The 24,212-nt window shown below is 45.3% G+C and overlaps 1 protein-coding gene across 1 annotated transcript; it reads right to left on the bottom strand.

Moving 5' to 3' along the window:
* Window positions 1-2,817: 2,817 nt before the first annotated feature.
* On the bottom strand, window positions 2,818-24,159 carry Sohlh2 (spermatogenesis and oogenesis specific basic helix-loop-helix 2). The gene is made up of 11 exons (XM_057756728.1): window positions 24,112-24,159; window positions 16,964-17,178; window positions 14,529-14,590; window positions 14,342-14,446; window positions 12,635-12,719; window positions 10,417-10,527; window positions 8,697-8,844; window positions 8,483-8,571; window positions 7,560-7,681; window positions 4,360-4,619; window positions 2,818-2,973 (listed from the first exon to the last, which is right to left on the bottom strand). Exons 1-11 carry the CDS (start codon window positions 24,157-24,159, stop codon window positions 2,818-2,820), a joined length of 1,401 nt encoding a protein of 466 aa, XP_057612711.1.
* Window positions 24,160-24,212: the final 53 nt, after the last annotated feature.

Below are 24,212 nucleotides of genomic sequence, written 5' to 3' on the forward strand. Positions count from 1 at the left end.
AAGACCAGACATTGTCAAAGCTTTGCATTTTTAGAAGCTAGAAATAAGGAGAAATTGAGTCCATGACTCAAACAACCAGCAAACAAACGGCAGCCACTGGCATCTTGTGTCCTCTGTCTTTGGAAGCTTTGCCCTATTCACAAGAAGTCTCTAAAAGGTGCCAACATAGAGCACCATGAGAGGCCTGACCAAGTGGCTCCTGGGGATGGATTCCGTAGTATCAGATGAGGATGACATCATCTGCCGTCCAGGGCTCCCGTCTGTACCGACTGTGTCTGGACGTAGTTAGGCGGCCTCCCCAAGGGCAGCCTGCTGCACCACAGACGCTAATTAGTGATGTTACTCTTCCATGCCATTCCAAGCGTGGCTCTCCTACTTTCTCAATGAACTTCATTACTGGCCACTGAAGATGGAAATGTGGGTGTCTGCCTTCGTCCTTTGTCCTTCCTCACACTCCCACAGTGGACTATCAAGTCTTGCTAATTCTTCTGGTAGCAGAAACACAGAAGCCAGCACCGTAGGCAACCGCCTTGTAATTCTCAGACGACACTGTCTCATGCCCTGCCAGTTTGACTTTCTAAAGGAAATCCTGGGGCTGGAGGGAGATGTCAGTGGGTAACAGCACTTAGCTTGCAATCATGAGCACCTGAGTTCAAATCCCCAGGACCCAGGTTAAAAGCTGAACCTGACTATGTGTGCCTGCAACAGGTGGATCCCGAGAGCTCACTTGCCAACCATTCTAGAAGAAATGGTGAGCTAACGGTTCCATGAAAGGCCCTGACCCAAGGCAATGGGGCAGAAAGCAACAGGAAAAGACACCTGCCATCTTTCTCTGGGGCCTCCACGCTCACATGTAAGTACCATAGGCACATAATACACAACCATGCACACACACAAAAAGAATCCTTCTATGGGTTTAGGCCTGCTAAGTCTTTGGCTGAGAGCTGAGCTATTTGGAAGAACATAATTTATTAAAAAATGAAGTTCTCTCCTAGGTTTTGGACCCTTGTATGAGGTTCAGGACTGGACCTGGCTGTTTGTGTGACTGTCCTCCAGCAGTAACTGCCATCCTTGGGAGTTCAACACTGCCTAACCACACCTGGCTTCAGAGAGAGGCTGAGGATAGAGGCTGAGGAAGACTCGAGGAAGAGGGTCCATCTGTGGCTATGGGACAGCCATCATCCCTGCCGCACAAGACTTTCTAGGGGTGGACTTTGCCCCAGGGGCACCAATACCGCTGTAGTGAATCCTCGTCTGTGATTTGTAAAGAAGCCTAAAAAACTCATTGGGCCCTCAGAGAGAACTCTGGGTGAATCACACCTCCATCAGTGGCTGGAGCCTGGGGAGGAGTAGAAGTTGTTGATGTACGCCTAAGAGAAGGAATTTTAGGAACACCAGTCTTTAATTAGAAAAAAAAAAAAAAGGTTTAAGGAAAATAAGGACTGAGGGCCGTAAGCAGACAAACGGCTTCTGGTGTCATTCTCCACAAGACTTTTCTCCTAGAATTCCCGGCCACAGCCTCTCACAGAACCCATGTGTGGATCTGGAGAAAGTCCACCCAAGCAGCTCTCCCAGCAGCAAGGGAAGCCAGTCAGGGACACGGCAAAGCTCACGGAACCCGAAACACCTCAATAACTTCTCTTGCAATGCCGAAGCAATGGCAGCTGAGACTGTGGACCGTCAACATCCACGTAAGTAGCAGAGACTCTAAGCTGGAAACTTCCAGTTCCTTCCCACAGCGTACCCCATATCTACAGAGTTTGGCATCTTCAAAGACCTTATGCCAAGGAAAAACAAAAGCTGAAGAATTATTAAGCATCTCAGAGATCTAATAAAATCAAACTCCTTTCATGCAATTATTAAAAGAGAAAACATTTTATTAAATGAAACAATGGATTACAAGGTAAACCTGAACACTTCAACAATAAAACTTCCGTGTAAGAACATTTCAGCGAAATATAAAACAAACACAGCTCCCCATTCCCAACAGTTGCTCTACCACCCTGCAAGAAGAAAGGACAAAGCAGAAATCTGTGGGTCTGAACTAAAGGTCCAGCGAGGAAGGTGTCCTCCTGACTCTCATCCCACTCACATGGTTGCTAAATGCAACCAAAAGCACATTACTGTATCCAGCCACCAAGTGGAAAGGCAGACACCACTCCACACACCCCTGAATGTTTTAGCTTGGGTGATGAATGAAAAGGGGAGCTGTTAAAATGTCAAATCTACAAAACATATCAGCTAGAAATCAGTGACAGAAATGCGGGCTGCAGGATCTGTGTTTGGTGGCCTTGGGAGTATCAACATGCCTTCCTGGTCTTAGCTGGTTCTACCCACACGGGTCTTCTTTGTCATACGATTTTCACAAAGTGAACAATAGCTTTCGGTAGAATGGATATGTGTGTGTCACTAAAGCTGCTGCTGCTGGCCCCTCTATGGCCAGGAAGTCCCAGAATAGATGAAGAGGCCTGAGAACACAAGGCTATCACTGCCATCAACTGTCTTTCTATATCTTTGGAAGATTCTAGCACATTCATCAGAAGCCAAGGCCAGTGGCTTTCAAAAACCTCTCTTTGTCCCTTCTTGCTGAACTGAACAACTGTGCCCAGCCTGTGGTCTCTAACAGGAGCCTCCACCACGGACTGCTAACGTGCCCCAGCTGCTGCTGAAAAGGAGAGAGCCGCACACATTAACTGAAGGCTGGTGCATTCTTACTCACAACGTCACAGATGCATTTCTGCCTCACAAAATAGTTTATAAAGTCAACTGGAGTCTTCAGGCGACTAAAGCTACAGGGTTTCAAATATTTCTTTTTCCTTAAAAGTAATCATCTTCTTGAGGTGGGGGAGATGGCTCAGCGGAGACGCGCGGTTGCTGAGGAACCTGACGATCTGGGTCTGAGTCTTGGAACCCACCGAAGACGCCGCACGAGGCAGCGCGAGAACCGGCTGGAAACTTGTGGCCTGGAGTACACTGCAGCAGAGACCAGAGAGACTGTCTCAACAAAGAAGGAAGAAACAAAAAAAGCTGTCTTCTGACTTCCACGTGGGCACTGTGGTACACACACACACACACACACACACACACCTTTAAAAAACAAAACAAAAAATAACTTTCTGGATAAAAATTCCACAGCAAAAACATACACAGTAAGTACATGTCAACAATGAAAAATGAATCAGCTGTGTGAGTCTGTAGTTTCCAAAGTGTGAGGTTCAGGTTGTGAGCCTGTAGTTCTCGATATTTTGGGGTGGTTTAAGCAAAAGGATCACTTGAACCTAAGAGTTCAAGACCGGAACAGACAAGGCAGGATCTCATATTAGTTAATCATCAATCAATCAATCAATCAATCAGTACTATTCCATCCTCTTTCATTTGTCTTGGCTTTCCTACCCTGACCAATACTGGCACTTCATAGTGTTATACTCTAAGTTTTCTCTGTAATTCCCTTTGGGATGTCTTTCTTACAAGTGAATCTTGGGACAGTCACTATTATTCCTACTTCATAGATGTCACATAGAAGTGACAACATTTTCTGCTCTAGAAGGAATGCATTAGGCATCGTTAGACCAAATATATGACTTAGTTACGGCCTCCACAAAAGACTTCACTGTTCACGCTGGTCCATCCACTTCCCTGTTCATCCACACTCTTCCCGTCCTCATCTCCCTATGGGGCTAATTCTTTGTCTCTGGGTTTTGGATTAGACAGTAAGGACCTCTCCAGGAGTCAGCAGCACCTATTTGGACTCTATGTCCTCTTCCTACACCATCCAACCCATATCACAGCTACCCGCTTCTCTGACTGTATCCCCAAACATTTCATGAGTGTGAGCTTCATGTCTGCAGACACTACATTCCCAGAAGTGCCAAGAAGCACGTGCCAATAGTACTCAAGGACAGTTGTATAAAATCTGGTGTCTGAACTCAGTCTGATGGCAAATGAAAGATGGGTTTTCATGCAGTGATGGTAACTACTGCAGACGAGACAAGAGAAGTGGGTAGGGGGGTGGCTGAGAATGAAGACAGAGGAATTGGCTGGAGTAGCCTAGAAACTCTGTGGGGAAGCAGAGGGGAGCACCCAGATCCAGAAAAGCCCAACTCCACTTGGTCCCCTAACGCTAGACCAGCTAGGCCATATCCAGATTCATGATACCAGACATCCAGCTACCAAGCCTGCAGCATGGAGAATAAAATCCCGAGGTAACTGCAGCAATTATCCCCACTCAGACAGAGTGACTTAAAAACCAACACGGCTCTTGCGGCACAGACCATGAGCTCCGAGACCAGGGCACTAGCAGCAAAGTGCAGCTCACTGGCTGGAGAGGACCCAGTCTGCCTCAGAGCCCAGACCACTTACCCGACAACTGGAACTGGCAGGGCGAGTTTGGCAAAGCATGGAGCTGCGGTGCTGAGGGAGAAAGCTGGACCCACTGGGCACAGCGGATGGTAGGTAAATGGAAACATTCTGGTTCTTTCTGGCAGCGGTGTCCTGGGGAAGGACGGTCCCAGAACAGCATCTGACAGCGTGGAAGGGACTCACAGAGAGGGCCACGCTGCTGGGGACTTGTGTTTTCACCAGGTCCTCAATAGGGCTCTCGGACACAGAGCTTGATGGGCCTGTCATGGGAAAGAGAGCAAGTGTCTGCGAACACTGTACACAGTCCTGTGGCTCTGAACCACAACACATGAACTACATGGCCCTCAATTTAATTTCCCATGTCACACATGCAGACAGCTGTTACACTCAAACACTGACGGCTGTTCCTGAAACAACATTTAACTCAACATTGTATGTTTATATTGGTTTATCACAACAAGAGATTTTAGAAGACAAGCAGATCTCTTTGCTTTTTGGTGTGAGTGTGTGTGTGTGTGTGTGTGTGTGTGTGTGTGTGTGTATCTACCACTGTAACCAAACTGACCATCTGTCCTGGTTAGTTTTATGTTAACTTGATACAAGCTGGAGTCATTTGGGAAGAGAGACAATAAAGAAAATTCTGCTCAAAGACTGGCAAGTCCATAGTACATTTTCTTGATTGATGTGGGAGGGCCCGGCCACTGTGGGTAGTGCCGCCTCTTGGCTGGCAGTCTTGAATTTATAAGAAAACAAGCTGAAAAACCAGTTAGCAGTGTTCTCCCCCCGCCTCCTCTTCTCCTTCCCCCTCCTCCTCTTCTCCTCCTCTTCTCCTTCCCCCTCCTCCTTCTCCCTCCTCCTCCTCTTTCTCCTTCCCCCTCCTCTCCTCCCTCCTCCTCCTCTTCTTCTCCTTCTCCCTCCTCCTCCTCCTCTTCTCCTTCCCCCTCCTCTCCTTCTCCCTCCTCCTCCTCCTCTTTCTCCTTCCCCCTCCTCTCCTTCTCCCTCCTCCTCCTCTTCTTCTCCTTCTCCCTCCTCCTCCTCCTCTTCTCCTCCCTCCTCCTCTTCTTCTCCTTCTCCCTCCTCCTCCTCTTCTTCTCCTTCTCTTTCTCTTCCTCTTTTTTTCTATTCTTCTCCCTTCTCCCAAGGTCAAGAGAAAGGTCTAAGCAGACCACTGAAGTGATCTGCATTTCTTTCCTTGGCTTCAGAACCAAGGGGATCTATGTTCTATTTTGGCCCCTTCTCTTTCGACTTTAGACATAACCATAGGAACACATTTGTCTCAGAGCTCCCTCTGGTCCCCCTAAATCCCCCTTACCCCCTGGACATGTATGTGGCGCCTCTGTCCTGCATTAAACACACTGGGTAAACCAGTTTGCTTTTGGGATCCTGTCTGCCACTGAGTTCCAAATTCATATAAACAACTGTGTCTCTGATATAAACAACCCCATCTCTGAGGTGGGGGTGCCAAGCAGAGCACCAGGGCACAGGCTTGTTATTAGCAGGGAGAGTGATGGTCAAGGATATCCCACCGTGGGGTGTTATGGCAACACAGTTCCTTAGAAGAAGGAACCAAAGACTCTCTAAAGACTGGATGAGGAGAGGGGTGTCCCTGTTACTCAGCAGCAGCCACTCAGACCAGAGCGTCCACTTTACTGTCTCCTCCATGGAGAGCAGCCTCCAGGATTACCAAGAGCCACACACTTGCTCTCTGGTTCTGTTCCCATCCTATTTCCACAGCTATGTGGGAATGCCTAGGCTTGCCCGAAAATACAACAGAAATGCCTCTGGGAGGAGGGCTGCATGCATCTAAATAGGTATTTGTATTCTAAGTATTTCTTGACCGCCACTGCTCTAGACACTAAAAATATAACCATGAATTAAAACAGGAGGGAAAACCCTCTACCTTTGTGGGGTTGGCACTCCAATGAGAGAAGACAGCCAATAAACAAGCATATGAATAAATGTCATTAGCAAGGGATGAGGACCAAGAAGACAAATCTAACAGAGAATGTGGGTTAAGGGTGTCGAGGACTGAGTGATGACTTTAAAACAAAGCCCTCAAAGAGTGAATAAACTAACATTCTCAATGCTCAATACAAAGCTGGCATTGAACTCATATGAACACATTCAGTTCTCTATATCCTCGAACTGGGATTTCAACCATGGATTGAAACTATTAAAAACAAACAAAAAGAACAGCAAGTCTATAGAAAACACGGACAGACTTTGTTCTTTGAACAATATAATCTTTGAACAATATAATGTAACAATGATTTGTATAAATTTACATTGTATCAGGTGTCATCCAACCCACAAAAGACTTCAAGTAAGCAGGAGGCTGTGCCCAGGTTGTATGTAAATGATACTCCATTTTATAGAAGGGACTTGAGACTCTGAAGATCTGGTGTCTGCAGAGGAACGTGGAACCAATCCTCTGTGGGTACTGAGAGAAAACTATGCTTTGTTTTAGATTTCATTTCTATAAGAAATAAATTTATCAATATACTTATGTGCTAGCAAGATATACTTTCTGGCAATTAGAGTCAATTTTGAAGCAGTTTATATTTTATTTTATGTGTATGAATGTTTGCATACATTTATACAAGTGTGCCACAGGCATGCCATGCCTACAGAGAGACCAGAAAGGGCAGTGAGCCCCCTGTAATTGGAAGTACAGACTGTTGTGAGCTGCCATGTGGGTGCTAGGAACTGAACTCAGGTCCTCTGCAAAGAGCAGCAGAGCCTCTGCCCCTAAGATAACTCTTGTGGTTGAATCTGAAATGCCCCCCAGTCTCATTTTGAAAACTTGTTCCCTGGCTGGTAGCACTGTTTTGTGAAACCTTTGGAAGCTGGAATGCAGCTGGTTGGAGCTTCGGCCTTCCGCCCCTGCTTCCATCTTGCTCTGATCCCTGACTCCTGCATTGTGATGTCCTATCGTGTGAGTGCTGCCATGCCTGCCTTTACCATCAGACAGAATCCTCTGGAACTGGGAGGTGAGCATTTCCTCCCTGGGGTTGCTCTGCCAGGAATTCTGCCACGGTGACGAAAAGGAACTAACAGAACTCCATCTGAATGCTTCGATGAAGCCAGGACTCACTGTGTGGTGTTTCGGCTCCACCTGACCACCCGGTCATGGTAGGAGATGACGGTGACTCGGGGGGACCCAGGGGCTACAGAGCCTCCATTCAGGCGCACGTGCTCACCTCTTACAGCTTCCTCCACGGGCCTTCCTGCGGCCGGCACGGGATACACGCTCAAGCACTGATCAGCTAGGAGCTGGATCTCGTGCACAGATGCGTAAGCGCTTGTCAGCACAGCATCTTCCCTTGAAAGACAAGAAGGAGTCACTTCGCACTTCTCTCCAGAAGGACAACGTGAACAGTGCTGAGGTCAAAGGCTGTTCTAAACTGTGGTTTAAAAAATGTATTTCTTTGAATGTCTGAGTGTTTCCTGGAGGTCTGTATGTGTGCCGCATATATGCAGTCCCTACAAGGGCCAGAAGAGTACATCAGACCCTACGAGACTGGAGTGACAGATGACTGAGCAGCCACGTGAATGCTGGGAAATGAACCCAGGTCCTCTTGCAAGAGCCGCGAGTGTTCTTAACCACGGAGCCATCCCTCCAGCTCTTCAAAGGCTTTTCTATTAGTCAAGATCTGAAAAACCTGGACAGAATCTCAGTTAAAGATCATTTAAACAGAACAAATCATTCCTCGAAGGTCTTTTTTGGTTTCTCTCTGCTCGCACAGACTCCTAAGTTCTAGTAAGGAAGTCATCACTTGGCATGCCACATTTTGTATCCATGAGCCTAAGGACTGACTGCCTACTAACTGGTTTTGGATGATCCACAGTCCTCAGCCTCTGCCAGAGAATTCTAGAATCCAGCCTGCCCCTGCTGGACAAGTAAGGAGTCTCAAAGCTTATTTTAAGGCTCTCAGGGGTAACAGGGACCACAGCCCAAGGAATATAGCAAGTGTTTTAAGGCAGTTTTGAAATGGTTAATATGGGCAGTGGGAGAGCCTCAGCCTGGGCTCTCACGGTGTATGCTTGCAGTTCCTGTCCACTATGAGCATGCACAAAGGAGGAAAAAAAACCAGACTAAGAATTGCCACAGCCCTGGTCATACCTCTGTGACGTGGCTGCGCACGGAAGGAACAGATCAATGGGCACGTGTCTCTTAGAGAACCTCTTATTGCTCTGGATGGTTTCTTTAATCTAAACAGGTACAAAGGTGCATATATAAAAACAGACTTAAGGACACATGTATTTGCAGTTACAAAAACAAACGCAGAAATCGGTGAATGGAAGCATTGCTGAGTAGGACTTTAGAAACTGAGTACCTTGGCCATGTCAGCTGGAGAGAGATTCTCCCGGACATACTTCACATAATCAACTGTCGCCTCGATAACCGAAGCCACATCGCTCTTCCTCCCCTTGACGTGTGGAAGGAGAGTACGCAGCTGCTCGCAGGAAAACTTGATGCGCTCTCTGTTCCAACAGTTGTAAGGAAATAAGGAAGCATTAGTCTCACCTTCTTCTTTGGGCATAGGGATAAACAGTTCTTCTTTGGGGGTTTTTGTAAAAATGGACTGTCCCCATCTTCATCTGGTCTCTGTCTCAGAGGAAGGCCATGTCCCCATAGGCGAACAGCCTTCCCAGCTCCTAAAATCACAACTTTCAGGGTTCCCCCTCGCCTGCTACACAAAGTAAACAACTAATAAGTTACAGTCTGTGTCCCGGCAGCCCCAGCTCCCTCGACCAGGCCATAGCTGCGGAGCTCTGGGTGCCCAGGTAGTGCCAAGCCCTCACAGCCCTGAAGATCTGTTGAGGTCTGTCCTGGGAGAGAACCACATGCTATACAGACATCCTTTGTCTATGCACACTAGAAGCCCCGCAGGCCAGGAAGAGTCAGGATCTGGGTTTGGACCTTATTTCCAACAAGAGATCATTTGGTGTCTTGTGACATGTGAGTTTTACACGTGCTGTGGCTTGGGCTGAAGGAAAAGAAGAAGATAGATTTCCTAAGCAGAAGGACTGAAATGCTAGCATCCAAAAGAGACAGACATGGGAAAAGCAGATCTAACTGAATTAATTCAATCCCTTGGCATTTTCTCCCAAGGGCATGATTTATCCAGGTGCGATCTTGACATGTGCAGGGCAACCAGCTGGACCCTTAGGCAAGTCCTTAAATTTCTCTTAATTTCAGAAGAAAAATTAAATTTAAAAATATCTTGTTTGACATATATATATAGTCAGGGGGTGGAAAATACGTTGGTAAGTGGAATTTTTATAGGGCTTCGGGAGTCCTGGAGTTTGGCAGAGATGTCTCAGGGACTACTCTGGAGGGAAAGCAGTAGGGAGTCAACAGCTGGACACTATTACTGGAAGACTTTCCACAGAGAACGCTCACTTACGAAAGAGCTGAAGATGAGACACACGGCAAAGCTTCCGTGTGCAAAGCGGTCTCTCGGTAAAATGGGAAAAGTTGCCTAAACACGTTAAACAGGAGGACGCCTTAAGCAAACTACAGTCTATTAGATCGTCTGCATTTCATCTGCAGTGGGGGCTGTGTCATAAATCTTACTGAGGAAAAGTAGTATTCAAGACAGGGTAGAAAAATAATCCTAGCTGTTAAATAAAGCAAGAACGAAACACACACAAAAAAGGACCGAAGGCAAAGTTATCTACAGACGACTCAACTGTCGACAGCATTGCTCCCTTTCCTAGAGCTTTGCTAGATATACGTCCTCTCCACAGTGAAAAAGCCTTCACACATGTTCCAGTGTGTATTCAGAAAACGAGTGAATGCAGGGGAAACAGGAGAATTACAGAAGAAAACAGAGAATCACAGAATGAGATTACTTAGACTCCCTACTGTTCTCCAGCCATCCCGCAGCACTGATGCCAGCTGACTCGACGGCGGAAAGGGTGGTATGCATTTCGTGGTCACATTTCCTAGACTCATCTAGACTGCTGGCAATGCTAAAGTTAGGAAACGTGTGGACATGATTTCTCTGGGTCGAGGGTTATCCACGACACCAAAGTCGCGACAACACTCACCTCCTCAGCTTTTCTTTGCTTGAGTGAAGAAGAGAAGTCTTCCTGATTCTCTGGGGACCCGGCAGTGGGGCCTTTTCCCCAAGTTCTGGGTCATTTTTCAGCTGTCCAAAGCTAGAAGCAAGTGAAAATCAGGGCACATATTAAAGAGGAAAATTGTCAGGCGAATGAGTCACTAACCAGGTGGAAACTACATCTCCTGATTCATACAAAGGGGGCAAATACATCTCATCACTGTACCTGACACATTCGGTACTAAGTCTTTTCTTCGGATTTTGAAATATCATAAATTCAATGATCAAAACATTAAAACACATTGATTAAGTATAACATATAGCCAGGGCTATACATTCTAATTTTATCTGTTGTGGCTATTCCAAATTACAAGCAGTTACCCACTGACAATGCTTTTGTATTTTTATCCTTTACTTCATGCTGTTGAAAAAGCATCGCACCACCAGCCTACTTCTCCTTCCTGCTGTTTTTAATAAATTACACAAAACAGTTGACGCTCGGACAACCTGTTATAAAGCAGACGGAGTCAGATAGCTCCCGCCCAACTGTAAGCTAACGTTAAGTGTTCTGAGCAGGTTACAGACCATGCTATCATGTCAGGCAGATCAGATGCAGTTTTTACCTACAATACTTTGCACCGGGTCTTACAGTCCCTCTGCAAATCACAAAACATGACTATATCTACCCTTAAGAAGTTAAGGTGCATGGGGCTGGAAAGATGGTTCAGTGGTTAAGGGCATTGGATGTTCTTGCAGAGGCCATAGGTTCCATTTCCAGCACCCTATGTGGTGGTTCATAACCATCTGTAACTCCAGTTCCAAGGTATCAGATGCCCTCTTCTGGCTTCTGTGGGTACTACATGCCTGTGGTACATAGACAAGCGCAGCAAAACACACCCATATACGTGAAATAAAACTTGGTGTCTTTCCTGAGGTGCTAATTACCACAGCTTTTGTCACAGGGTCTCTTGCTGTCCTGAAGCTCACGAAGTGGGGTGCGGCTACCTGGCCAGGGTGCCCCAAGGATCCTCCTTGTGTTTCCACCTCCCCAGTGCTGGTATTCTAAGCATCCATGCCTCAAAGCTTTTGTGTTTGAATTCTTGGTCTCGTCAAGCTCAAGTCCCTATATTTTCAAACAACTACTTTATTGACTGAGTTATCTCCCTAGTGCTATAATCCTATTTTCTTTATCCAAAAGGGTGGAACTTGACCGGAAATTTTACTTTTATTTACAGTGGTAAGATTAGGAGGGAAAGAAAAAGAATCGAGATTAGTAGACACTGAAAAATGCTTTCATGTAGTATAGGAAAATCACGAAACCTCACGGCACTCTCGCACCCCAGACGGGGGTCATCTTTCCATAAACCTCTTTGCGACTCAGCTGCTAGATAAGATTCACAAAGCTGCTGCTATCAATGAGTCACTTGAGTGAGGTCATCTTTGGTTTGCCGCACTGAACTGACTGCCAAGTCCCTTTCTTTTTCCAAACAGTAGGTGGCTGCATTCTACACATGCTGGGAAAGCCCGATTCAGCATGTTCACCATCAGCCTCCACGGGCTACAGCACTTGTTCATTCCGGGCAGCTCTGAGCTCTATCAAAAACCCCCTTGGTGTAAAAAAAAAAAAAAAAAAAAAAAAAAAAAAAAGTGAGTGAAACATTCACCAAAAGTCGGTTTTTACAAAACATAGGAAGAGTCTGACCCCAAGTTCAACTGCCTGTGGGAGATAGGCTTGAATGTCAGTTCTAACGCCCAGAAGAGAGGCATCAGACACTGAGACAGTCCAGACAAACTGCCCCATAGAAAAGCTTGAGCTTCCTTCATAGGTCATATAATAAATTCTCCTAATAGTTGAAGCACTGAGTTTGTGAGTTCAAAACAGACAAGAAGAAGAAAGTGCTTTAGATACAGACTAGGTAAGATTATGCTTGTTTGTTCAAATACTGGAGGTTTAAACTTGTGTTTTAAAAGAGTCTTCTATTATTTTATTTGAGTATCAAGGAGCTTTCTTATACTGCATGGTGTACCATGATCTCAGCTCTAGAATTTGAAGCCAAAGAATGCTTCCTGTCTTCCAAGCCCCTCTTCAGCCCTCTCAGCACCGGGACTAGTGTCCTGTTGTGACAGTCTCTGCAGTATCTTTCATCAAATATATAAACACACTATAAACGTTTGTAATATGGAAAAGTAGGAAAAATAAAACTAACCAAAGAAACAGATCAGTAGAAAAGTCATTGCAGGAAGTCTGGAGGTGCAGTCCACATTCTGGGAGCCTCTTAATGCTTTCCACATCTGCCGGGAGTTTGGAAAGAGCTCATTTTAATCCTAAGATCATGACCAATGATTTTTACAAAGCAGGGTTTTTTAAAATAGAAAGTAAATAGATTTCATCCCAGGAAGCATAAAACCACTGCGATTAGAAAGTACCACTGAAAGGCTACATACACCACACCGTACCCCCAGGACACCCTCTGTCCAGTCAGAACCTGGTAACTTAGGCATTTTACAGTGCGCCTCCAACCGAGCTTATGCATCACCTTCCTATTTATAAGTAAGCATCAAGCAACTGCACTGTTGAGATAAAGCCTCAAGGGGAAAAGAATCTGCAGCTGTCGGTCCTTGGAGCAATGACAGAGCAACTAGAGAATGACTGTGATCCATCAGAGGTGCCGGGGACAGGTGATGGGCAGCTGCGTTTCTGAGGACCAGAGAACAGAGTGCAAAGGGACCTTGGCCACAAGCTTAGTCAGGCCCAGTAAGGTGAAGCCAGAGGGGGAGGTGCTACAAAGTGAACTCACTACACTGACTACTGAAAACCAACACTCTAAAGAGGCAAACATATGTGAACGAGAATGTGAACTTAAATATTTATAACCCTCAGTGTGTTTCAAGAACATATTAACTTTAAGTTTAAAAAAAGTGTCCAGCCTTACGGAGATGTAACTGTGAGTGTGTGTATGTGTGTGTGCAGTACGTAGAGTTGATAAACATATACATTGTAAACATAGCACAATCAAATTAGAGTATTCATCACCTTACATAATTATTCTATTGTGCATGTGTTGAAAACATTTCAAAGGGATACTCTTAGCAAGTTTCGAGTATTCCACACAGTACTGTTAATACAGTCATCAAGTATCTTAGGTCTTCACTATTTGCTCGTATGCAAAAACTCTCCACCCCTCCACCAATCCTCTTCATCTGATATCAGCTTAATTCCAAAAATTCCTCAGCTAGTATCCCAGCGTACAGCAAGTAAAAAATAGTTATTGAACCACATTAATTCCAGGACATGGAGGCTGTCTGCTGTCCTTTGGGGATAAAAACTAACGGAATTAGTGCTAAAGTGTTGCAATGCACACAATACAATAGGTAAGGGATTACAAAGGAGAGGCCTAATTGAGGCACTGACACCAATGCTTTGTGTCTAAAGCTATGCAAGAGAAAGAATGGCCCTGTATTCACCTCAAGAGGTAAATAAATACCAGAAGGAATTCCTGTGCAACTCCGGGTTAATGTTCCTGCTTTTTGAACATCCCTATAATGAAGTAACCTAATCAATTATATTTTAATAACCAAGATATGAGGGCAGCCAGGTTATCAAATGAAAAGAAACATAGTAACAATCTCAAACAAAAACAAACAGCACCCTTTTCCACACAGCTATCATGCAACTCATTGGAAATTTCTAAACATTTCGGCTTCTCTTGCAGATAAAGGATTTTTTTTCCTCCTTATTTACACTTATGTCCTGACTATGAGTAAAGTATTTCACACTTGTGAAATACATAGCAAATTCCTAGTGCACAAATAAAGGCATAAGTGGAAAATCAATTTAAAGATATGCAAACATGGCTTTTTATAGAATGTTAATGAGAATTTCTTAAACCTTTGCAAATATATTTTTAACTCACCCATATTTATGAAAAATGTTTTCCAGTACTTTACCACCGTGTTCATTTTGTCCAACGTCAGAGGCTCAGTGAAACTAATATCCACTCCATATTCTGAAATACAGCCTAAAAAAATCATGTTAGCACCAACCTTGTGATTCCTGCTTGAAAATGAAACACATGCCACATGAGGAAGTCACATACATACCTTTAAATTCTTCAGGTATTATAAAAACAAACAGCAAATATATGTTTTTCTTCTTGCTGGATCTGAGGGAAAAGCGTTACAATGAAACAAAATCATCATTCAAAGAAAGTCAGACTCAAGAGTTGAACTACTAGGAACTGTACTATAGATGCCTTTGAACTTGGAGAATTCGATATGATGGAAAAAAATTTTTAAACTCAGCATCTCAAGTCAAGGAGGAGTGACGTGATGGACCGCTCTTTTGTCACTAAATGAATAACCTAAACCGCATCCATATTTTCAGATTTCTCATTAGTTTAAAAAAGGTTACAGAAAAAAAAAAGACATTTCAAGACCACTATGAGAATAAAATCAAGGACTGGAGAGATGGCTCAGTGGTTGAGAGCATTGGTTGTTCTTCCAGAGGCTCCCGGTTCAATTCCCAGGGCCCACATGGCAGCTCACAACTGTCTGCAACCCCAGCTCCAGGGGACTGTACACCTATGCAAAATGCTAATGCACATAAAATAAAAACAAGTAAATAAAAAATAAAATCATCAAAATCCAGATTGGGGAAAGTTACATAAAACTAAAAACTCTTTTAAACACATACGTGTGTGTGTGTTTGAAAAAAGATACATATGTATAATTTAAGACAAAAGAGGAAAAGGAAAGGAAAGCTGAAATTTGAATTTTTATCAAGTTTTTTTTAGAATCATAAGCAAGAAACACTGAATATTGAATAGATATTTTACCATTAAAGAATTATTCAGTTATAGATGTGTCACTGGTGTTGAGGCTTTTGTTGAGTCCCGTCTTAGACAACTATTTACTAAAACACCAAATGGATAAACTAAACAATGTCAGATTTGCTGTGAAATCCACCCACAGCAGAACTTTCTGGAAGAGGAAAGATGTCCCACTAAGAGCAATCCAAGCTGCACTGAGGGCTTGGGAGTTCTCTGCTCTAGTTTGCTTTCGTATGCTTGCAAGGTTCCAAACTGAAATGTCCTGCGCAAGAGTTAACCACACTCGTGTGTACAGGACGCCAGCTAAGTACAAGCTGGTTCTTCAGCTCACAGGCTTGGGTCATCCAGAGAGAGCGAACCTCGCCCGAGAAAATGTCTCCATCAGACTGGCCCAAGGGCAAGCCGGTAAGGCATTTTCTCAATTAATGATTGATGTGGAGGGCCCAGCCCTCTGTGGCTGGTGCCACCCCTGGTGGTCCTGGGTAGAATAAAAAAAAAACAGGCTGAACAAGGATGAGGAGCAAGCCAGTAAGCAGCACTCCTCCAGGGCTGTTGGTTCCCACTTTGAGTTCCTGCCCTGACTCCCCTGAACAACGGACTAACATCAGGAGACTGAAATAAACCCTTTCCTCCCCAAGTTACTTTGGTCAAAGTATTTATCATAGCAATAGAACCTAACTAAGAACCCCTGCATGGTACTGTTAGTTTATGTAAAAGTGAATGTATATTATTCTATATTCCATATTTTGTCATAAACTTATCTGTCTGTAGGAGGCTGGGTCCAGGGTCCCCCAGGAATACCCAAATCAGTCTGTGTTCAAGCCCCTTGCAGACAAAGGCTTTTAGTAAGGGGCGGGGCAGAGGACCAGGAAGTCCAGGTAGCCTGGCGGTGGTGTCCATCTAACAGGTTTAGTCTCTTCCTGCCTCAGCCTGCCTAGTCCGCTAACCTCCCAGGCCTCCTAAGAGAGTCCCCAGATGCTCTCTACCAGCTTACAAGGGCCTGTCCTGACACTATCTTAATTCTGCTCTCTCTGTCAGCTCTTTCCAGAGGGGAGCCAAGCTGTTGGGACCTAATCCTGTTTACATACATCCTGATTGGTTCAAGATGCCCTGGGATCCCACTGGGAGAAAGTAACTCTCCCTCCATGGGACTCCAGCTCTCTGAAAGCAGCTTGGGCATGAAGAAGCTGGGCTTTTGCAGAGATCTAAGGTGAAATGGGGTGTCTGAGATGGTAGGGCCCTGACTCACTCAGATCCCAAGAACCTCATCACACCCAGAAATAGATTCAGGCCACTGCCAGCTCCACACAGAGCTCAGGGTTCTTGCTTTAATATCCCCCATAAATCTAAATAAACTTTAAAATTATGTATCATTTTAATGACAGTTTTTTTTTAAGAAAAAAAAAGCATACCTATGAGACCAATATCAACATTATATACCAAATAAATTTCTATGGCTAATTATCCCCTCTGATGTCACCCATACCTACTTCTTCTCAGGTTAAACTGTTAGTTCTTACAACAGCATGCCAAACTGGCCACATACCCACACTATGAAGCTTCTGTTCATGAAGACACGCTTCACTTTAAAACACAAAGTGGTCAGATTTTATGTCAAGTATATCAGCAAACTGTATCTTACAGATGCAAGAGATAGGTCTCAAAGGTGATTTTAAAGACACAGAGTCAAGATTTGAAACGTTTTACCTGATTAACTTGACAGCCTCCAGTTCCTCCACAGTTAAGGTGGAAGTCACCTTCAAGAAAACTATGTCAAAAGAGTTTGCAGCCAAAAGCCCAGCCACCTTCTTCACGTCGCTAACAGTCAGGGTGATCTGTGCTGTGGCGGAAAAGTACTTCTGGACAGAGCCAGTCAGGAAGTATCTTGTGGCATCTGCAACCAGCAAAATGTCTAGTCGCTCCTGAAAGAGAAGGGAAGCAGCAGAAGCTGTATGTGATTACTACCAAACAAACACAAGGAAGAAATAAAGCAATGGCGGCCTACCCGCAGCACTCAAGGCCAGGAAGCTCTGCTTTGCCTCCATGCCCAGGGCTATGCTTGGGTCTGAGCATCGTGCTGCTTCATGAAGATCCGAATGTGCTTTCCCTGTAAACCTCTCTTGCTCCATTAACAGGTAAGGCTATGATCCAGTTTCTTGTTTGTTTGTTTGTTTGTTTGTTTTGTGTTTTTCGAGACAGGGTTTCTCTATAGCTTTGGTGCCTCTCCTAGAACTAGCTCTTGTAGACCAGGCTGTCCTCGAACTCACAGAGGTCCACCTGCCTCTGCCTCCCAAGTGCTGGGATTACCACCGTGTTTCCTAGTTGGACGTTTCTACTGGAAAATGTATTTTGTGAGAAAGTCAAATTAGCAAGTCCCATATTATTTATCTTGCTAAAAACACATTCTGGAGAACAAATAAAAAAATCTAAATTTGGTGCTAGAGAACTGGCTCAGTGGTTTTAAGAACCCTGGCTACTCTTGCCGGGGAACCAGATTCATTCCCCGCACCCAGCGGTGACTTTCAGCTGGTGCTAATGACAGTTCCAAGGGATCTGGTCCTCTTCTGGCCACCGTAGGCACCAGGCACACACATGGTGCACATACATACATGCAGACAAAACATTTAGACAAAAACCTCTCATAATGTTTTAAGTGAGTTTATAATTGTGTGTTGGGCCTCATTCCTAGCAATCCTTGGCCACATGAAAACATGGATTGACAGGTGGACCCATGCCTCTCTCCACAAAAGGCAGCATCCCTCATATGCTTATCTCCCTCTCCTCCATCCCCCACGCACTTCTGTTGGGAATGCCTGGAATTTGAGATATTATCTTTTGTATTTACAATTAATATTTACACATAATGATTTCTGTTGTCATCTCTTTGGTCTGTACTATTCCTTGTAGCTCCTGCTTGCTTCTCTCTGGGATTCACTTTATTTTATTTTATTTTTTATTTTTTTGTTTTTTTTTTTTTTTTTTTCGAGACAGGGTTTCTCTGTGGCTTTGGAGCCTGTCCTGGAACTAGCTCTGTAGACCAGGCTGGTCTTGAACTCACAGAGATCCGCCTGCCTCTGCCTCCCAAGTGCTGGGATTAAAGGCGTGCGCCACCACCGCCCGGCTCGGGATTCACTTTATTGAATTTCAGTGTAGGCTCATGAGATTCTTCCAGCCTGACAAGGCTATCACTGTGCTCACAAGTAGTTAGCTGGTCTAGGTCTCTGAATTTTGAAGATGATGGTGCATCACCTTGTGATATTCAGAGTGGCTGTAGAAAGTGCCAAGCAACTTTGCTTTCTTTGGATGATGTTATGCTCTTTATCTCCTGTGTTCTGATAGTATCTGAGTACAAGCACTTGTTATTGGCTCTGGAAACTGATGGTACTTCTTCAACAGGGGTCACTTTTTCCTCTTTGTTGTCTTTCTCTCTTTGGGAATCTTCTCTGAAATGTTAGAAACCCAGGAAGATTCTTTTTTCTATTTCTCTCTGATAGATTAGATTGAATTCTTGGCCTATAGTCCTTTAAAAAGTACTGAATTTAATATCACTTGTGAATTTTTAAGGTTTTATATTTTTTGGTGTTTTCATCACCTGTTATTTTTGGAATGTGATAACGTCTCTGAAGATACAAATTAGAATTTTACTTGTGTCTATGTGTATGCATTGAGATATATGTGTGTATCTGTGTGAGGAGGTCACAGAACAACCTTGAGTGTCATTTTTCCAGCAGCGTCTACCTTGTTCGTCAGGACAGGGTCTCGTGCTGGGCTTGGAGTTTTCTAACTATGACAGGCTGTCTGGCCAGGAATCCCCATATCTCCACTTCCCCAGAGTTAGAATTACATGAACATGCAGTCATGCCTGCTGTGTGTTCATGTGTGATTGTGCATGTGTATGTCTGCAGGTGGTCGGAAGAAGACCGCATGGGATTTCTTCTGTTTCTCCCCATCTCATTTTTTGAGGCGGAGTCTCTCACTGACCCTGGAACTCAAAGATTTGCCTACACTGGCTGACCAGCGAGTTCCAAGGGGTCCCCTTGTCTGTTCCCAATGCAGGAGAGTGGGGGTGCTCAGGCATGAGTCACTGTGCCCGGTCTTTACACAGGCACTCAGGTCCTAATGTTTTCAGGTAATTACTTTACCAACCGTGCTATCTCCTCAGCCTCACAAACTGGAATCCAGGCATTTGTTTCTATTCTCTTTTGTCCTAGCCCCTGCAGCTTGCTCTTTCACAAGTACTAAAACAAGGTTGATTATGAACAAAACACATCTCTTTCTTGTCATACTGAAGATAGGACAAGTCCAAGATGAAGGTGTTGGCAGGTCCAGCGTTAGGGAGCAGGAAACTGGGAAACGGACTGGACAGCAGAGACTGAGTCTGTGCCAGTTCCTGGTCACAGAGAGGACTGGAAATTACCCACCCTGGGAGCCTCCTTCCCATACGCAGCTCACTTTCCGTACATCAGTTCACAGGCATGTCCCGGAGGTAACCGCATCCCTGCTCTGGTCAGAGGAACAAGCTAAGCACAGGTGTTCTGCATGTAGCTGCTTCCACGCCAGGTGATCGCCCTCTGCACACGTGCGGCCCTTTGCTTCTGCCCATCACTAATAGGTCCCACCTCAACATCCCTCCTCTGCCGTCTACAAAGCTGTAGCTTTTCTCTGTCACACACATTTGAGCCTGTCGCTTTCTAGATTTCAAGTCTGACTGTGGGTTTTAGGTTCTGAGAGAAACGGCTGTGTTGGAACCAAGATTCCATCTAGAACATCGGGTGGCTGTGTCTCCTTAGGTTTTAACGTAGAGTTGTTCTGCCCCTTCCTTTTGCAGTGATATTTACTTGCTGGAGGCTGAATTATTTTAAGTGTCTCCTGCTGTGGTGTTCAGAACAGAGGAGGTGAAGGAAACAGTTATACTCAATCCACCAGCAGGAGCCGGTCTCACTCACCTGCCCCACCAACAGCGGAAAGGACAAAAGGGTCCACTCACTAATGTGTTCTTGTTTTTTGTTTTATTGTCTGCAACCTGACACCAGCCTCCAAACTTACCTCTGTTTCCCTCGAGAGCCATAACCTTTTCAAAACATACCATAACCTTTTCCTCCAAAAATAATTATTTTGCTATTTGAGACACAGCCTTGGTATGATCCCTAGGCTGGTTTCAAACACTCAATCCTCCTGTCCCAGCTCTTGGAAACTACAGAAACCCAGGGAGAATCTGGAGGCCCTTGTGGTCTGTTTCACGTCATTTGAAAGCCACACCATAGGTCAGTAGTATCTCAGGTGCAATCCATTAGTGTTTGTTGTCCAAATCTACTGGATTGCATGGTTAATTCTCTCCCAGCACCTTCCTGAGACCCCTCCCCCAAAGATGAGTGCCTACTGTCACAGTGGTAAGTTAGAGTGGGACCTGACTCTAAGAAGGTTATAGTTTTGTTGACTTTTTCCAAATAATGTTTTAGTTGAAGCAATTGCCAATGTGCTAATATAATGTATCAGCATTCATAAAATGATTATATAAATGTTTCTGTGGAGTGTCTCTGTGTGTGTGTAAGAGAGAGAGAGAGACAGAGATGTGGCATGTATGTGGTGTGTGTATGTGGTATCTGTGTATGTGGTATGTTTGTAGTGTATGTATGCGATGTATATATGTGGTTCGTGTTTATGTGGTGTGTATGTGGTGCTGTGTGTGTGTTTATGTGTTTGATGTGTGTAGTATGTACCTGTGTATGTGGTAGGTGGGTGGGTGGGTGGAGGTCAAGTGTCTTCCTCAGTCACTCTCCACCTTATGTTTTGAGGCAAAATCTCTCACTGAACCAGTCATTAGGCTAGATTGGCTGGCCAGTGAGCTCCAGGATCCCTCTGATGCTGGCTCCTCTCACCAAGCACTGGGGCTACAGATGCATGTGCGGCCATGTCTGCCTTTATCTGGGTACTGGGTGCCAAACCAAGCCACCTACCTTTCCAGCCCCCAAATTTTTCTTTTATCAGAATATAGTAATTTTTCTCTCACTGAGCCATCTGAGAACAAAACAAGGTGGTATGAACAATGACACTAAAAACAGGTAGAAGCCAGGGGATAGGTAATATAAAATAGGTATAGGCTGGGGATAACTATAGAATTTTCTGTTAGGAAGTTTGGTTCTCTTAGTCTTCTCAAACATCTTACCGCTTTGTGTTCCTGCTTAATTGTGCTTGATAATTACTGTCCTCATAGGTGTTTATTGAGCCTTCGTACCGGGCAGAGGCAATGCTAAGAATACAGGTGAAGGGGTAACTAAGCACCCTGCACACAGGGCTGTTTATGCCTTCTCTGTGGTATAGACAGCAGGGCTCACAATCCTTGAGATGCAGAACAGTGCGCGGAGCCTTGGTTACCAGCCCATTTCCAACATCCTGTGTGGGGTTAAGGGAGCAAAGGCTTCAGGGCAGGAACCAGTATCTGCCTCTTGGTTCCAGGCACCACCACTGGCTCTAAGAGACACAACCTGTATCTGCAAGGCAAGCTCACAGTGCAAGGGCCCCATGCAAGGTAGACACCTCTGTGTTTTCCTAAATACCAACCTGAGCGCGCGCACACACACACACACACACACACACTGTCATTTCAAGCTGAGGGGATGGGAAAGAACTCCAGACTGGGCAGTGGAAACCGTTCTCCCCACTGTGTGAGTCACAGGCTCAAAGAACAAAAGCAGATGCTCTTTGAGCCTTGTCCTGGGTGGTACCTGGTGTTCTAACTGCATGATTCTCCTTCCAGGTTCCCCTCCCAGAGCCCCCAGAATCTATCAGTCTCGTGGAGAAAAGTCAAGAGCTTTAAGGGACAAAGACATGGGGAGGAGCCTGAGGAGGTAGAGAGGAAACTAAGACGGCTGGGAAGTAGCAGAATTGGAAACCATGCTCTGTGCAGGAGCCTAAGGTTTGCTGGGTGCTGAGGCACCGGTACAAAACAGAGCAGTTCCAGAAAGATGTGACTGGTCCTCTCACCAAAGGCTTCTTTCCCTGACCTACAAAGCCAGAGCCACAACATACTCAGGGTGTCAGTAGTCACAGATTAGAACACTGAGAACGCCACTCAAGTCCACTACCCAGCGATGTAAATTTAGCAAATAAAGTATAATCAGCGTAAATCCGAGTGTTGACTCAGTACGCTGTTGATGGTGTGACATCGGAACACAGGCAATAGGAAGGCCTCCCAACGATGAGAGGTAAAGAGTGGAAAGTTCTAGCGCATTCTCCTTTGCAAAATTGCCTTTGAACACGTCTGTAATTTCCACCTAAGAACACAATTGGCTAGGTTCCATTCGATATCATTTTTTTTTCTGTTATGAATTGCTTAGTGCATTTTTTTAACCAATACATATTCATTGGAAATTTTTTTTAAATGACAAGAAAAAGAAACCCCATGCTTTCTTAGGGGTGTGTCCTATTGACACCCTGCCTCGTCCTTTAATGACGGGCAGCTTTATAACCCCACTGGCACCCATGTCCTTATCTACCCCACCTCATTTCTGACCGCATTCACGGAAACCGCAGTCTCTACAGTTTTACAGCCCCAGATCTCCATCTGCAAACGGTGGCAGTCTAAACCCTTAATTAGTAACAGCAGGTGCTGAAGTGCTTAGAGCAAATCACTCCTCCATTTTAGTGAGTTGTTATTTATGTCAGTCTTATCACGGGGTGCAGCGCTGCTGACAATCAGCAGCGGCTGCCTGGGCCTGAACTCTCAGAGGGCAATCACGGGCCTCCGGTTTCCCCGGAGACCAAGGAGGGATTTAGCTCTATCTGGAGACTAAGCAAGCTGCAGGGCTCACAAGACTCAGAGGGGGCTCTCCACTCTCCTGGGTCAGAATCCACTAAAAAAAATCAGGCATTTTATTCAGAATTCCATTTTTGTGCAGTTTTGCTCAATCCTGAGTCATCAGACTACTTTTCCTTAGTGCCTTCGCTTTCCCGCGCGAACCCCCCACCCCCCAACCCCCGGAATTACCAAAACCCGTTAAACCTACAGAAATAATTTTGTTGCCTGAAGCTTGTTCCTTAAAGGTCAGAAGGTTAAGTAGTCAAAGCTTATTACAGGTTTTAACAAAACTCATCTAGGTGTAAGAGACGCCCCCCCCCCTCCTATTTGTCTAGAAAGATCTGTGAACAGATAGTGTTGGCTCCGCCTTCTGGGGTGAGTAATGTTCCTCTAGGCATCCTAGCTGGGCTTTCCCGCTATTTTGTTTTGTTTTGTTTTGTCTGGTAGACAGGTTTTCACACTGTAACCCAGAACAGGCCTTGAATTCACAGCATCCTCCCGCCTCAGCTTGCATGGGGGCTAAGTCACCAGGCCAGGTTTCACGTTACTTTTTTTTTTTTTTTTTTTTTTTTTTTTTAATCTAGAATAGTAACCCTCTGGGGTTTGTTCACCAAGGGTCTGATCAAAGTGCGCTTCTGGGACCTCTCTCTGCAGAGTACGGACGGACCCGGTACGTACAGTAGTACATTGGCAAGCAGGCTTTGTTTGTGCAAGGCCACCTTGGGTCGCCATCTTCGAAAGGCAAAAGGCGAACAGTGCAAGGACAGGGACTCCGGAAATACATGCAGAGAAATGCACGCTCCTATAGCCCAAACCTTCCCTGTAGGAAAGCTCAAGCCGGGTCTCCCAATCCCAGGATGGCCCCGAGGTTCTGCTCCGGGCTCCAGGGTCAGGGGGTTCAAAGTCTGGCCTGGTGGCTTTCTGGCCTCAAATAACAGCCCCACACCGGAGCGCAGCTCCAGGCCCTTGATGGAGCCTCCTGGGTGCACCCTGGTAGGACTGCGCCTGCAGGGCCGGACGGGGTGATGTTCACAGCTGCCTCCCCGACAGCTCCTACCTGCCCTGGCCTCCGGCCTAGCTCCCCACTGCTGATCAGGTCGGCCATGGCGTCTAGTGCTCCGCAGCTTCTTGGCGGGCCCGCGCTGCGAGGGGCGGAGC

This window comes from Chionomys nivalis, chromosome 24 (assembly GCF_950005125.1).
Source record: "Chionomys nivalis chromosome 24, mChiNiv1.1, whole genome shotgun sequence".
In the NCBI taxonomy this organism is placed as follows: Eukaryota; Metazoa; Chordata; class Mammalia; order Rodentia; family Cricetidae; genus Chionomys; species Chionomys nivalis.